The 11,583-nt window shown below is 31.9% G+C and overlaps 2 protein-coding genes across 2 annotated transcripts; both read right to left on the reverse strand.

Moving 5' to 3' along the window:
- Nucleotides 1–739: 739 nt before the first annotated feature.
- LOC129946622 (larval cuticle protein 65Ag1-like) lies at nucleotides 740–1,213 on the reverse strand. Its single transcript, XM_056056876.1, has 2 exons — nucleotides 1,024–1,213; nucleotides 740–949 (listed from the first exon to the last, which is right to left on the reverse strand). The coding sequence occupies exons 1-2, from the start codon at nucleotides 1,146–1,148 to the stop codon at nucleotides 751–753; spliced, it is 324 nt and encodes a 107-aa protein (XP_055912851.1). The 5' UTR covers nucleotides 1,149–1,213; the 3' UTR covers nucleotides 740–750.
- A 4,916-nt stretch (nucleotides 1,214–6,129) lies between these two features.
- LOC129946624 (larval cuticle protein 65Ag1-like) lies at nucleotides 6,130–6,771 on the reverse strand. Its single transcript, XM_056056877.1, has 2 exons — nucleotides 6,573–6,771; nucleotides 6,130–6,500 (listed from the first exon to the last, which is right to left on the reverse strand). The coding sequence occupies exons 1-2, from the start codon at nucleotides 6,695–6,697 to the stop codon at nucleotides 6,302–6,304; spliced, it is 324 nt and encodes a 107-aa protein (XP_055912852.1). The 5' UTR covers nucleotides 6,698–6,771; the 3' UTR covers nucleotides 6,130–6,301.
- Nucleotides 6,772–11,583: the final 4,812 nt, after the last annotated feature.

The following is an 11,583-nucleotide window of genomic DNA, read 5'->3' on the forward strand; positions in this document are numbered from 1 at the left end:
AGAAAAGAATTTCTATCGGAAAAACAAGTGATAAGTTTATTAAATGAAATGGATGTTGTCAATCTTTACAAATTTTGCAAAACTGCACTTAGATATAGAAAAGCTATAATGAACGAAAATTATTTTAAAAAAAAAAACGCTCTAATGATGTTGAAAAAAATCAAGGTTGCTTGCCTTATTTAATGGCGATAAAATTTTCAAAGAAAAACTATTTTGTAAGTAAATTTTTAATCTTAAAATATATGAACTATTTGCAAACAGACTCTTTGCTTATCCATCCATCTTAAGAGCCTTTGCTATGCAAAATCATCCCTAGCAACCTTTACTGAAGTCAAATTGATGAGGAGTAAAGTATTTATTTTGTATATATTTTATTATTTTTTATTTATTAATCTTTGAAAGCAAAGTATTAGCTACTCAGATTTATATAAATAGTTTGTGTTGTTTAAAATCCCTTATATCTCAAAAACATAAATGTTTTAGAAACTTTAATGAAAATTTCAATTTTATCTAATAAACTTTTGTTGCTTTTTTCAAATTTTAGATTACTTTGGGGCGATCTCAAAAACTTATTCAAAAATTACCAACTTTCTTCTTAGAGGAATAAAATACAAATATTTTTTTTTGGGTTTTTTAATTTCAATATTTTTCTTAAACTAGTTAACAATTTCATCATCAGTTAATCCCCCATTTTGAGGGAAAGTAACAACAATAGCAGGGCGAAGTTCAAAAGTTGAGAGTGAAAATCACTTAAGCGACTGGGGCAACTGGCAAATGAGCACCTTGTGGTTGGAAACCGTTCTTGTCGGCAATGTAGCTAACAGAGTAAGTGACACCATCATCACCAACATATGAGAATTGTCCCTTGACGGCAATAGCCTCATCTTCTGATCCTTGGTTCTCAATGTGTCCATCTTCGCTGGCAGACTTGCCATCGCTGGTCTCAACACTATATTGATATTAGAAACATAAAGTTAGTAAATTCTTATTCCAAAAAATAACAAAATTAAGTTTATAACTTACGCGTAGTTGTAGCTCAAAGGTTCTACAACGGATTCAGAGCGGGTGATGACAGCATCGACGGAGCTTTGTGGTGGAGCGGCTAAAGCCAAACCGAAAAGAGCTACGAAAACAATGACGAATTTCATGTTGAGATTGTTGGTTTGTTTGCTTGTGCTTAACCGTTGAAAGTTGAGGACTGAATGGCTTACAACTTCTAATACAACATCAATTTATAGTCGCAGAGAAAAAACAAACAAATCATTGATATGGCCCGTCCGTTGCGTCTTCCAAGAGTCTTTGGTGGATTTTTTGTCCATGTATATGTAAGAATGTGAGAATAGGCTAAAAACAGAAATTATCACCTTTATTAAAAATGCAAATTCGGAACTTTATTGAACCGGTATGCAAAGGTTTTTTTCTTTTTCGGTACAATGTAAGGTGTCACGCATAGTCAGGCTGTTTTGACTGGAATTATTAAAACTATATTTAGTATTAATAAAATATGCGTGAAATATTGATTATAATTTTTGATGGCTACCTCAGCCATATTAAGAAGAAGACAATGCTTCAAAGTCAAAGACAAAAGCCATACAAGACACATGCGAGAGTAAATCCAGTTTAAATTTTACATTTCCTGATCGCGAATTTTATGTGAGGAGTTTATTCCAAAAGCATGTTTCTGAGGAAGTTGCGATTCGGAGTGTCAATTTCTATACAGTTTAATTTTTATTCAACTGCAGTTTGTTTGAAGTATTTTAGATAAGTACTAATCTTTTTCGAATAATTACCAAATGTAAGCTTGTAATTAAAACATAGGTTAATCTTATACTTTTGTTCCGCAGTATTTGGTGTATTCAACATGAGAAGGCTCTATTTTATGTAAAAGTATAAATTTGGCATTTCAGACGGTTTTGTAAATGATAGGTTATAGACTCATTCAAGCGACATGTAAATTATTTTAAATAGATTTCGACAGTTAACAGTTCTCATCAAAAACCTACATACCTAAGTCTTATGGCATTTCCTCTTCAAATTGATTGATAAAATACAACTGCGCATTCGCGACTTACATAAATAGCGACAGTAAGCACTTTGTTTTTAATTTAAATGTATGTCAGTTACAATTTAATTTTAAGGAGTGAAACCCTTTTTAACTTACATACATTTCCGGTAATTTATTTTCAATATCATTGATAAACAGAGCGAACATCAGCGGACTCAATATACAGCCTTGTGGAACACCTGTTTCGGTATTAAAAGAAATTTGGTTGAAAACCCAATAACTGCTAGCTTATATAAAAGTGATCTTCTGTTGATGGTATCAAAAGCAGCTTTAAAGTCAATGAAAAAAGTGTATAGGGCCTTCTTTTTGTCGATAAAACGCCTGGCAATGCTCGTAAGTGCAAATATTTGACCAGTCGTTGAAAGGCCCGCCGGAAACCAGCCTGATATCGACTTATTGAATTATTTGTTTTAATCCAATTCACAAGCCTAACGTACAACAATTGTACAAACAGTTTTTTAGTGAGCTCAAAACTGAAATGCTTGACTTTAATTTTTTAGGATTAAAAAACTTCGTGGAGTTAATATATTTCTGTTAACATACAACAGATGTTTTTTTCCTCAACATCCCATTACTAGGCACTATTTTTAAAAATTCGCAGTAATTTTTAGCACACTCCCCAGCTGTTCAGTGGGTTACAAACTTATTTGTCTTTAATATGTTTATATACTGGCATCCAAGAGCTTTTAATTGATATTTTATTGGACCAAATATGTTGAAATTGATTTGTTAAAGACCGACAATTTAAATCGCATCTGTCAAGAGTTTGCGGTCAACTATATGTCTGTAATGTTTGTACATATTTAATTCAGTAAACCGACGGCTTTCAAATGCGACCAATCTTAAGTAGTTTTCCAAAAGTCAAAAAACGCATTTTCGTCGTCTACTGTAGAACTGTGGGCACCAAGTCGTCTGTCATGTATATATTTGCAATCAGGGAGTCGATTGCTTTGGATAACACCAATTTTGAATGATTCCCTAAATGTCTAAAGATTTAAAAAAAAAAAAGAATTTTCTACTCGTCGATCGAAACAATATTTGAAATCAGCGAGTCGTAGGCTAGAAGATGCAATGCATTTGAAGCGGCTTTATTCCCTATTTCAATGTTCGGAGAAGTTTTACTTTTAATGCACTTTTTCTCTGCCACTAAGTACCCGCAGACGAATGTTTCTGTTTTCACCATTTCTAAGACTACCTTCACTTTAATATCAATTGGTTTCATTTCAAGAAAAAAATATCTCTAAGCCCTAGGTCTATTAGACCATCTTCAAGAATACAGTTCAAAACAACTTACAAAAAATCGATAAGGGACGTGATGTCAAATTAATATATATTTTTTTGAATCAAAACAGCTGAAAAAAAATATTTGTTGCCTCAAATATTTTACAAAAAAACATGAATAATTGTATGCAATGAAGAATAAAGTTTTTTACATGTAATAAAATTTTGAGAAAAATCGAAGCAACGATTTTTTCACAAAAAATGTATAGCATTACTAAAAGTTGGTAAGAATTGCTTTTCGACTCTATCTTGGCAAATATTAAAGACGTAGCCTTTGAACGGGTTGGGTTTGATATCCCGGTTTTTATACTCCAGTTTCTTGAAGTCCCGATTTAAAAATCCCGTTTTTTATAATCCTGCTTATTATAACCCCGATTTTTTATAATCCCGTTTGTTATAATCTCGGTTTTTACTATTTTGATTTTGCAATCAAAACAATCGAAACTATACAAATATTATTTATTACTTTAAATAAAAAAGAGACATTTTTATAATTCGTTATTTCAGAAGACGAGATTGTAAAATTTTTTTTCGGGATTTTTTAAAAACGGGTTTTTAAAAGCGGGATTCTGATACGCTCCCCCTTCGAACTTACTTTATCTAATAAAAAATATTGTCTCAAACAACTAACGAAACTTTTAGGAGTATCCAACATAATGTTCGATAAGAAAATTTCGAGAATCAATTGAGGAGTTGATTTGAAAATTGTTTCATTCTATTAAAAATGGTGTTGTTAAAATATGATAAATGTCCTTAAGAAAATCCAGTAGGTGTTTCTACTTACAAGAAATAAAAACTTTCAAAGAATGCTGCTAAAATTGGTAAAAAAATTGTTTTAAATATATTTGATATGTAGTTTATTACGTTTTGGATATGAATTATATTCACAATTGTTGACCAGTCTTTGAAAAAAAAATAAAATCCAACAATTAAGAGTCAAAATATTTAAAACATTATTAAAAAAGTATAAGACCTTGTTCAGAAAAGATGTCTGTGCGTGCGTGTGTCCGCACGTTCACGACGTTTTTTTCTTCGTCCAAACCTCAAGAATCAAAAGAGATATCGACTTTAAATAAATATTTTTATACAGATAATAAGTCAGAAAGATGCAGAAAGGGCTCTCAAGAAAATTGTGTGTGTGGTTTCGTTACCATAGCATTTAAAAAAAAGGTGAACATTTTGGTTAACCCTAAATATCTCATTAACCAATGACGCTAGAGACTTGAATTCAATTTTATATTATAAATTGTAACGTGATACCAAAACAGTATATTTTTGGAAAAAAAATCCAATAATTTTTTTTTTTATAAATCAAAAAAACTGAAAAAATAATTTGTCACCTCCAAAATTGTACGACTTAAATATAGTATCATCTCCAAAAAAAATTTGTGCACAGAAGAGTAATGTTTTTGACATCTGATAAAATTTTGAAAAAAAATCGAATTGACAGTTTTTTTATTAAAAAAAAAAATTCAGTAAAAACTGAATTTTGACTCAAATATCTTTTCTAAAACTTGAGATTATGGCTTATTTTATCTTATAAGAAAAATTATTTTCAACATTCTGAAAAATGTTGAGAGGAATCGAATGGACAGTTTTTTTTCCAAAAAATAAAAAAAAATTAATAAAAGTTGGTAAAAATTAATTTACGACTCAAATATCTTTTTAAAACTTTGAGATATTGGTTTAAAACTAATCTCATTTTTTTAAAAATATTGTTGTCAACATTCAGTAACACTTTCAAAAAATCGAATTGATATTTTTTGTACAAAAAATTAAAAACCTAAAAACAAATTTAACAAAAGTTGGTAAAATTTGATTTTCGTCTTAAATATGTATCTTTTCAAAAATTTGATATTATGGTTTCCAATTGAATTTAACTTATAAGAAATATTGTTTTCGACATTAGTAAAAATTGTAAGAAGAATCGAATTGACAGTTTTTCTACAACAAATAAAAACCTTAAAAACATTACTCAAAGTATAACTTGGTAAAAATGATTTTCGACTCAAATAACTTTTTAAACATTCAAAAAAATTGGCTTCATCTTATAGAAAACAATGTTTCAGTTATTGTAAAATTTGTATAAAAATCAAATAGTCTGTTTTTTTTCATGAAAATTGAAATCTACAAAAAATAGTACGCAAAATTGGTGTTATACTCTCGATATCTCGTAAATACCTGAAAATATTGACTTTGCAATGATTTCGTTCTGTGCTAAATTTTCTTGTTAACGTAAGGTAATGGCTTTAGGAAAATCCAGTCTGTAATTTTTTTATATAAGAAATAAAAACTTACATTAACTGCTACTTAAATTTTAAAAATTCGTTTTTGACAAAAGTCTTGTAAACAACAACATATTTTGAGATCAAACTTATTTTATCATTTGCAAAATATTGTTGGTAGTTTAAATGTAATTTTTTAGAAAAATTCAATTGACAACTTTTTTTAACAAAACACGAAAACCTACAAAATGAACAAAAAACTGAAGAGAAATGTTTTTCTACTCAAATATAAGGACAACAAAGAAAGATATTGACTTCAAATTTCTTATCACAATGATTTTGAATATTTTAAAGTCAAAGGGAAATCAACAGACAACAGCTTCTTTTTTATAATATTTTTATCTGAGTGTAGAAATGAATAGATCTTAAGGATTTAACTTTTATTCCTCAAATTCTTAGTGCACTTGTGTTAGCCAAATCCTTGGAGGCATTTTTGAGATTTTCAACCTTTCAGGGAGTAATATCAATGTCTTAAGTCTATTGTCAAGGAAAAAAAGATTTAATTTGTGTGTATAAAAATCGTTTTTTTTTTATTTCACTTATGTAAAGACTAGTTAACAACTCTTATCATTACTTGTAGTTCTCCCATTGGCTGGGAGAAGGATAACAATAAATAGACAGAATTAGGCGTAAGATTCGGAAAATCAGAAGAAGTCAACAACGTTATAACTTAGGCGACTGGAGCAACTGGCAAATGAGCACCTTGTGGTTGGAAACCGTTCTTGTCGGCAATGTAGCTAACAGAGTAAGTGATACCATCATCGCCAACGTAGGAGAATTGACCCTTGACAGCAATAGCTTCATCCTCAGCTCCTTGGTTCTCAATGTGTCCATCTTCGCTGGCAGACTTGCCATCGCTGGTTTCAACACTATTGATATTAAAAACAGAAAGTTAGTAAAATCGTTTTTTGAAAAACAACTAGATAAAGTTTATAACTTACGCGTAGTTGTAGCTCAAAGGCTCTACAACGGATTCAGAGCGGGTGACGACAGCGTCTGTGTAGCTTTTTGGTGGAGCGGCTAAGGCCAAACCGAAAAGAGCAACGAAAACAATGACGAATTTCATGTTGAGGTTTTTTGGTTGTTTTGCTTGAAGCTGGATGCGAGCTGAAGAAACACAAAGACTTGAATGACTTACAACTCCCAATAGCGCACCAATTTATAATCGGCAACGAAAAAAAAAGTTTAAAGCAAATCGCAAAATTTAGTATATGAGACTTTAATAATAGTCTTTTCGGAAACTCATTGATTTTTGCCTTTTTGATATTATGCACGCATAATTTTTGCAAATAAAGAAGCATATTTTGTTAACGTTAATAGGTTGGTATACGGATAGGTAAAATAAAACAAACAACTTAAATTAATATGCATGAATCATTTGTATAAGGTTATTCGAAATTGATGTTTGATGTATTTTTAAATTGTCAACTTAATGCAAATATTTCTACGATAGTAATTCAAATATATTAATTACCATTTAAATAGCTAAGTTAACCCCGCACATGTTTAAGTCATTTTGAAAACTTTTTTTTTCTTTTGTTTGAGGGGACTTAGTATTTTGTTATATTAATCCTTATTCTTCCTTTCATATTTGCATAGACTTTTATTTAGGCAATGAAATAAGATTTATCACTGATTGCCAAGTTAGTTCTTAAACATGCTTATTCCTTCAAATCTATTTCAGTTTTTTTATGCGGGATGTTTTTCATTTAAAAGGCAATAACATTTCTTCAGCAAAGTAAGCGCGTTGTTCACAATAAAGGTCGGAAAAAGAAATTATTAATACAGACATATTTGGCGATGTGAAATAAATAAATGTTAAATAATTTAAAATTTGAATTTTAATACGTTTTGAAGAACTCCTACAATCTCTCTTCTCATAACACTTTTGGAATATTATATTGGAATTTTTAAAAAAGTAGCTACATGTTTTCTAAAGCACTTACTTTAGTAACAAATTCCACCTGTCAGCTGTCATTCTTGAAGCTTTCATCTTTTGACGTTTCCAAGTTTTAAATATGCCATTAGTATAAATAGAACCACAAGCGCTGGCTTGAAATTGTTAAAATTTTCTACAAAAACAAATAATTGAAATATTGTTGACCGTATTATTCTTTAAAAGAGGTTATCATAATCGCCCACCAAGTTTCTGTAATGAAACAACTTTTTACTTTAAGGCCACGTGTAAGATAATCTCAGATAGAGAGAAACCTTTTTGTTTTTGAAACATGCGAGCAAACGTTCGAATTGGTTATTTAAAATTTCATGAAAAGGATATAATATTACAACCGTAACCGTGACAGCCATTTTGCTGATTCCGTTTCACAATTTAATTAGTAAAGGGTTTTTCAACATGAACGCTACAAAAGTAGATACGACAACAGGGACAGCAAACGACGCCATATTTCTTGCCGGTCATTTGACATTATTGTCTTCAGTAAGGTTTGCCATTTCATGATGGAAAAATATACGAGTGAAGAACGAGTCGAAATTATTAATATTTACTACAGAAATTCGAGTTACAAGTGTTGTGAGCTCCTCAAAAGTTAATCTCTCTGTTCCAACGATTCGTTTTAAATGGTACTTGACCGACTTCACACCTTCTTCCCATAATCCACCGAAGTAAAGAGAAGCGGGAGGAATAAAATGCCATTCTGTACCTTGCAAGATTTGCAAGGTTTTCCGCAGTTTCACTATGGATTTGTTTGCAAACTCCGCATCTGGCAGTTAATCTTCTAAATGCTGTCAAAAATGCTTGTGTTGTCAGGTCTAAAACGACTTCAAAATGTATAGCCTTTGTTATCAGGCATACAAAGGCAGCGAAATATCCTTTCAGGACTTTACTGCTGCGTGCTTCCAGGCTTTGATTTCGATGGGTCCTGGGTAGTCTACACCTCGGTGTGACAAAATGTTCTGGCCATAGGAACTCGTGCAGCTGGTAAATTTCCTATCAATTGCTGCATCACTGCAGCCTTTTGCCGATTCGTGCAATGATGTAGTTGGTACTTCACACTTTTTCGAATTTCCCCGATCCAAAATCGTTGGCGTATGTACGCTATCATTTGTTGGATTCCACCATGGAAAGTATTTTTGTGAGCATCTTTTGCCACAAGCCTTGTGAAATGGTGGCTATTGGCGGCTGCGCCTCATAAGGTAGCAGTGAATTTTGAAGTGGATACAATGTATGAATATTTCAGTGCATAAATATGTCTCATTGACATTCTATAGAAGGAACTCATCCAAGCCCTCATGAACCCGCAACCTTGACTCGTAAATGCTTACACGGGCCTCTGTCTTTGCCCAGCATTAGTCAGTGGTCTGTCCCTAAACATGGGAAATCTGCCTATCCGGCTCGAAGGACCAATGTATATTTTGACCAAGAATTTTTATACAAAAAATTAAGAAAAAAGAAATTGAATAAAGTAAAACCATGTCGTTGAGAGGTTGCTTTAGGTACATATTTTATTACAAAAGTTGTTGCAACTTATGCTACCGATAATAATTATTAATAAATCCTATCAAATTAAAATGCAATTAAAACAAACAAAAAGAAAACACTTAACAAATTTAACCGCGCGAAATGTAAAATGTATTAACTATGCCGAACTGTCAAACAACTGCGGCGAAGAGGCGAAAATTGCAACAAGCAAGAAGAAGCTGCATTCAGCCACCCCCACTTTCTACTTCGATATCGAACAAAGACAAAGATATTTAAAATTGAGACAACCTTTAACTTTACTTTAACTTAAATTTAACTTCAACTTAATAACAGTTCGAAAGGGAAGGTAAAATAGTTGGGATCTGTTCGTTACGTTTCGTTAACTTAACACCGAACTAAGTTGCCCGAAACTTAACCCATATGTCCATACAATTTGTTTCAAGTATTACAATCATTTCAAAATTAATACAATCAACGTTAAAAAAAAGTTAACAATGTAAACAAAAGAAGTAAAATTATGTACACTATGAATTTACAATTATTATTAAACTTTACGTTGGGCCTTAGGCCATTCTCCATTTGGAGTAACTTTACGCGTTTGTTTCGGCGAAAAGTTCACCTTCCCCAGACAGTCCATCTGGTTTTTTTTTCACTTACATGGAAACCATTCCTGTTTGGTAACCTGAAACTAAACATGGTTCTTTTTCCTCACGAAAATGACAGCGAGAACCATGGTCAGAAGGACTATAGCCGTCCCGTTCTCTCTCATTCTCTTGTAGACGAATTGTGACATTTGTCACATTGGAATGCAAAATGCATCGTCTTTCTTAAAAATTAAAATTAAATGTTAAAAGAACTCGTTACGTTCATTTATAACGCAACAAAGTAAAGTAGCATGTACAATAGTTTAATGTATATCTTTTTGTTTACCTTAGTTTGTAATTGGATTCTTAACATTTTTCGTTAAGTTTCTTTTGAAATATGAAGGTTGGCAATACTATTTTAAAGTTGAATTTGCATAGATTTTTTTATAAATTTGATTAATGTTATTATTCATTCAAGCGTTGGGCATCTTTGTGATTTCGTTGTGTCACCGTTTGCGAAAAGATCTTGGCCTATATCCTTACAAGATTAAATTCAAACAAGAACTGAAGCTGTTGATAACAGAACCTTAGTATGTTCATGAATTGGGCTGAGCAACATCTTGAAAATGATTCGGATTTTCATCTATAGCAATGAAGCTCATTTCTGGCTGAATGGCTTCGTCAATAAACAAAATATGCGTTATATGGATGTTATGCACTTGGAGGACATGTGGTTCGAACAGGACGGCGGCCGGCGCCACAAGCCACACAGCGAGTGTCACAATCATTGGAAACCAAGTTTTGTATCACACGAAATGGTCCAGTCGCTTGGCCGCCTCCGTCGTGCGATTTGACTCCATTAGACAATTTCCTCTATGGCTACATCAGGTCTATGGTCTATTCCAACAAGCCAGCGACAATTGATGAATTTTTACTAATATCGAACGTAAAATTGCAGCAGTATCGGCTCAAAACCGTCGATCGAAAATTGGGTTTAGCGTCTGGACTTCTGAAAGTTGTTTATTTCCATACAACGAAATAAACAACTATAATACTAATTTTTCTAATACACGCATACACGCATAATGTCAGCATCTTCTTGATTTTGGAAAACGTTTCACTGTTAGTCTCTGACTTGTCCGGTCTAGCTTTCGTTTTTTAAATATTTTTAGAAGGTGGAACAATTATTTTAAAACCTTGAGTAAAAGAAAAGCTGACAAACCCGAAGTGAGAGTCATAACAAATATAAAATTCTCGCCTCGTGAAATGATTTTCTTGCATTTAAGGGAAGAGAATGAAACTCTTACCGTCTTGTTACTAGCTATAAAAATTATGGGCTTTATATTTTGTATTTGGAATTTACCTTAAAGCTTTGCAAATGTACTCTTAAAGACTTATGCTGTCCTTGACGGAATTGTAAAAAAAAAGAGGTATTAAAATAATACATATTAACATTTTTCTTTCCATTATTTTAAAGTTGACAAGTTCCCATTGTGGATGTAAATAACATAACCGACATACGTCCCCGTGTCTTTGACGAAAGTGTGGCTTTAGCATAATTGTTTTTGGCCTATTCACTTAAATCGGCTGTGAAAATCACGATCTTCGTGGCAAACTAATCTTTGAATTTTGAGAGATGATTCGATTGGAAAATCGTTACCTAATTTTAAAAATCACTTGTTTCGTGATTTGCATAACACAAAGGTCATCTAACCAAATTACATAAAAGGCAGTTTCAAATTTTTGACTTATTTGCTTCTCGTGAATTACGACCGAAATTTAACTTAATTTTTTCACAATTTTTCAACCCCAAATTTAAAGACAACTGAAACTGAAAACAAAATGAAGGTCAAATCACTCGGTATTCGAATGCACAGGTCTTGAATAACCATTAATGTTATATCTTTTAAGAAATTAAACTTCACTGAC

The sequence above is a fragment of the Eupeodes corollae genome, chromosome 2 (genome assembly GCF_945859685.1).
Source record: "Eupeodes corollae chromosome 2, idEupCoro1.1, whole genome shotgun sequence".
NCBI classification, from domain to species: domain Eukaryota; kingdom Metazoa; phylum Arthropoda; class Insecta; order Diptera; family Syrphidae; genus Eupeodes; species Eupeodes corollae.

What these genes read in the sequence shown, in the direction of transcription:
- LOC129946622 (XM_056056876.1), bottom strand. Translation starts at nt 1,148, where the DNA reads ATGAAATTCGTCATTGTTTTCGTAGCTCTTTTCGGTTTGGCTTTAGCC. An exon ending in CCTTTGAGCTACAACTACGC is followed by an intron (nt 950 to 1,023) that starts GTAAGTTATAAA and finishes ATATCAATATAG; the next exon opens with TGTTGAGACCAGCGATGGCA.
- LOC129946624 (XM_056056877.1), bottom strand. Translation starts at nt 6,697, where the DNA reads ATGAAATTCGTCATTGTTTTCGTTGCTCTTTTCGGTTTGGCCTTAGCC. An exon ending in CCTTTGAGCTACAACTACGC is followed by an intron (nt 6,501 to 6,572) that starts GTAAGTTATAAA and finishes TAATATCAATAG; the next exon opens with TGTTGAAACCAGCGATGGCA.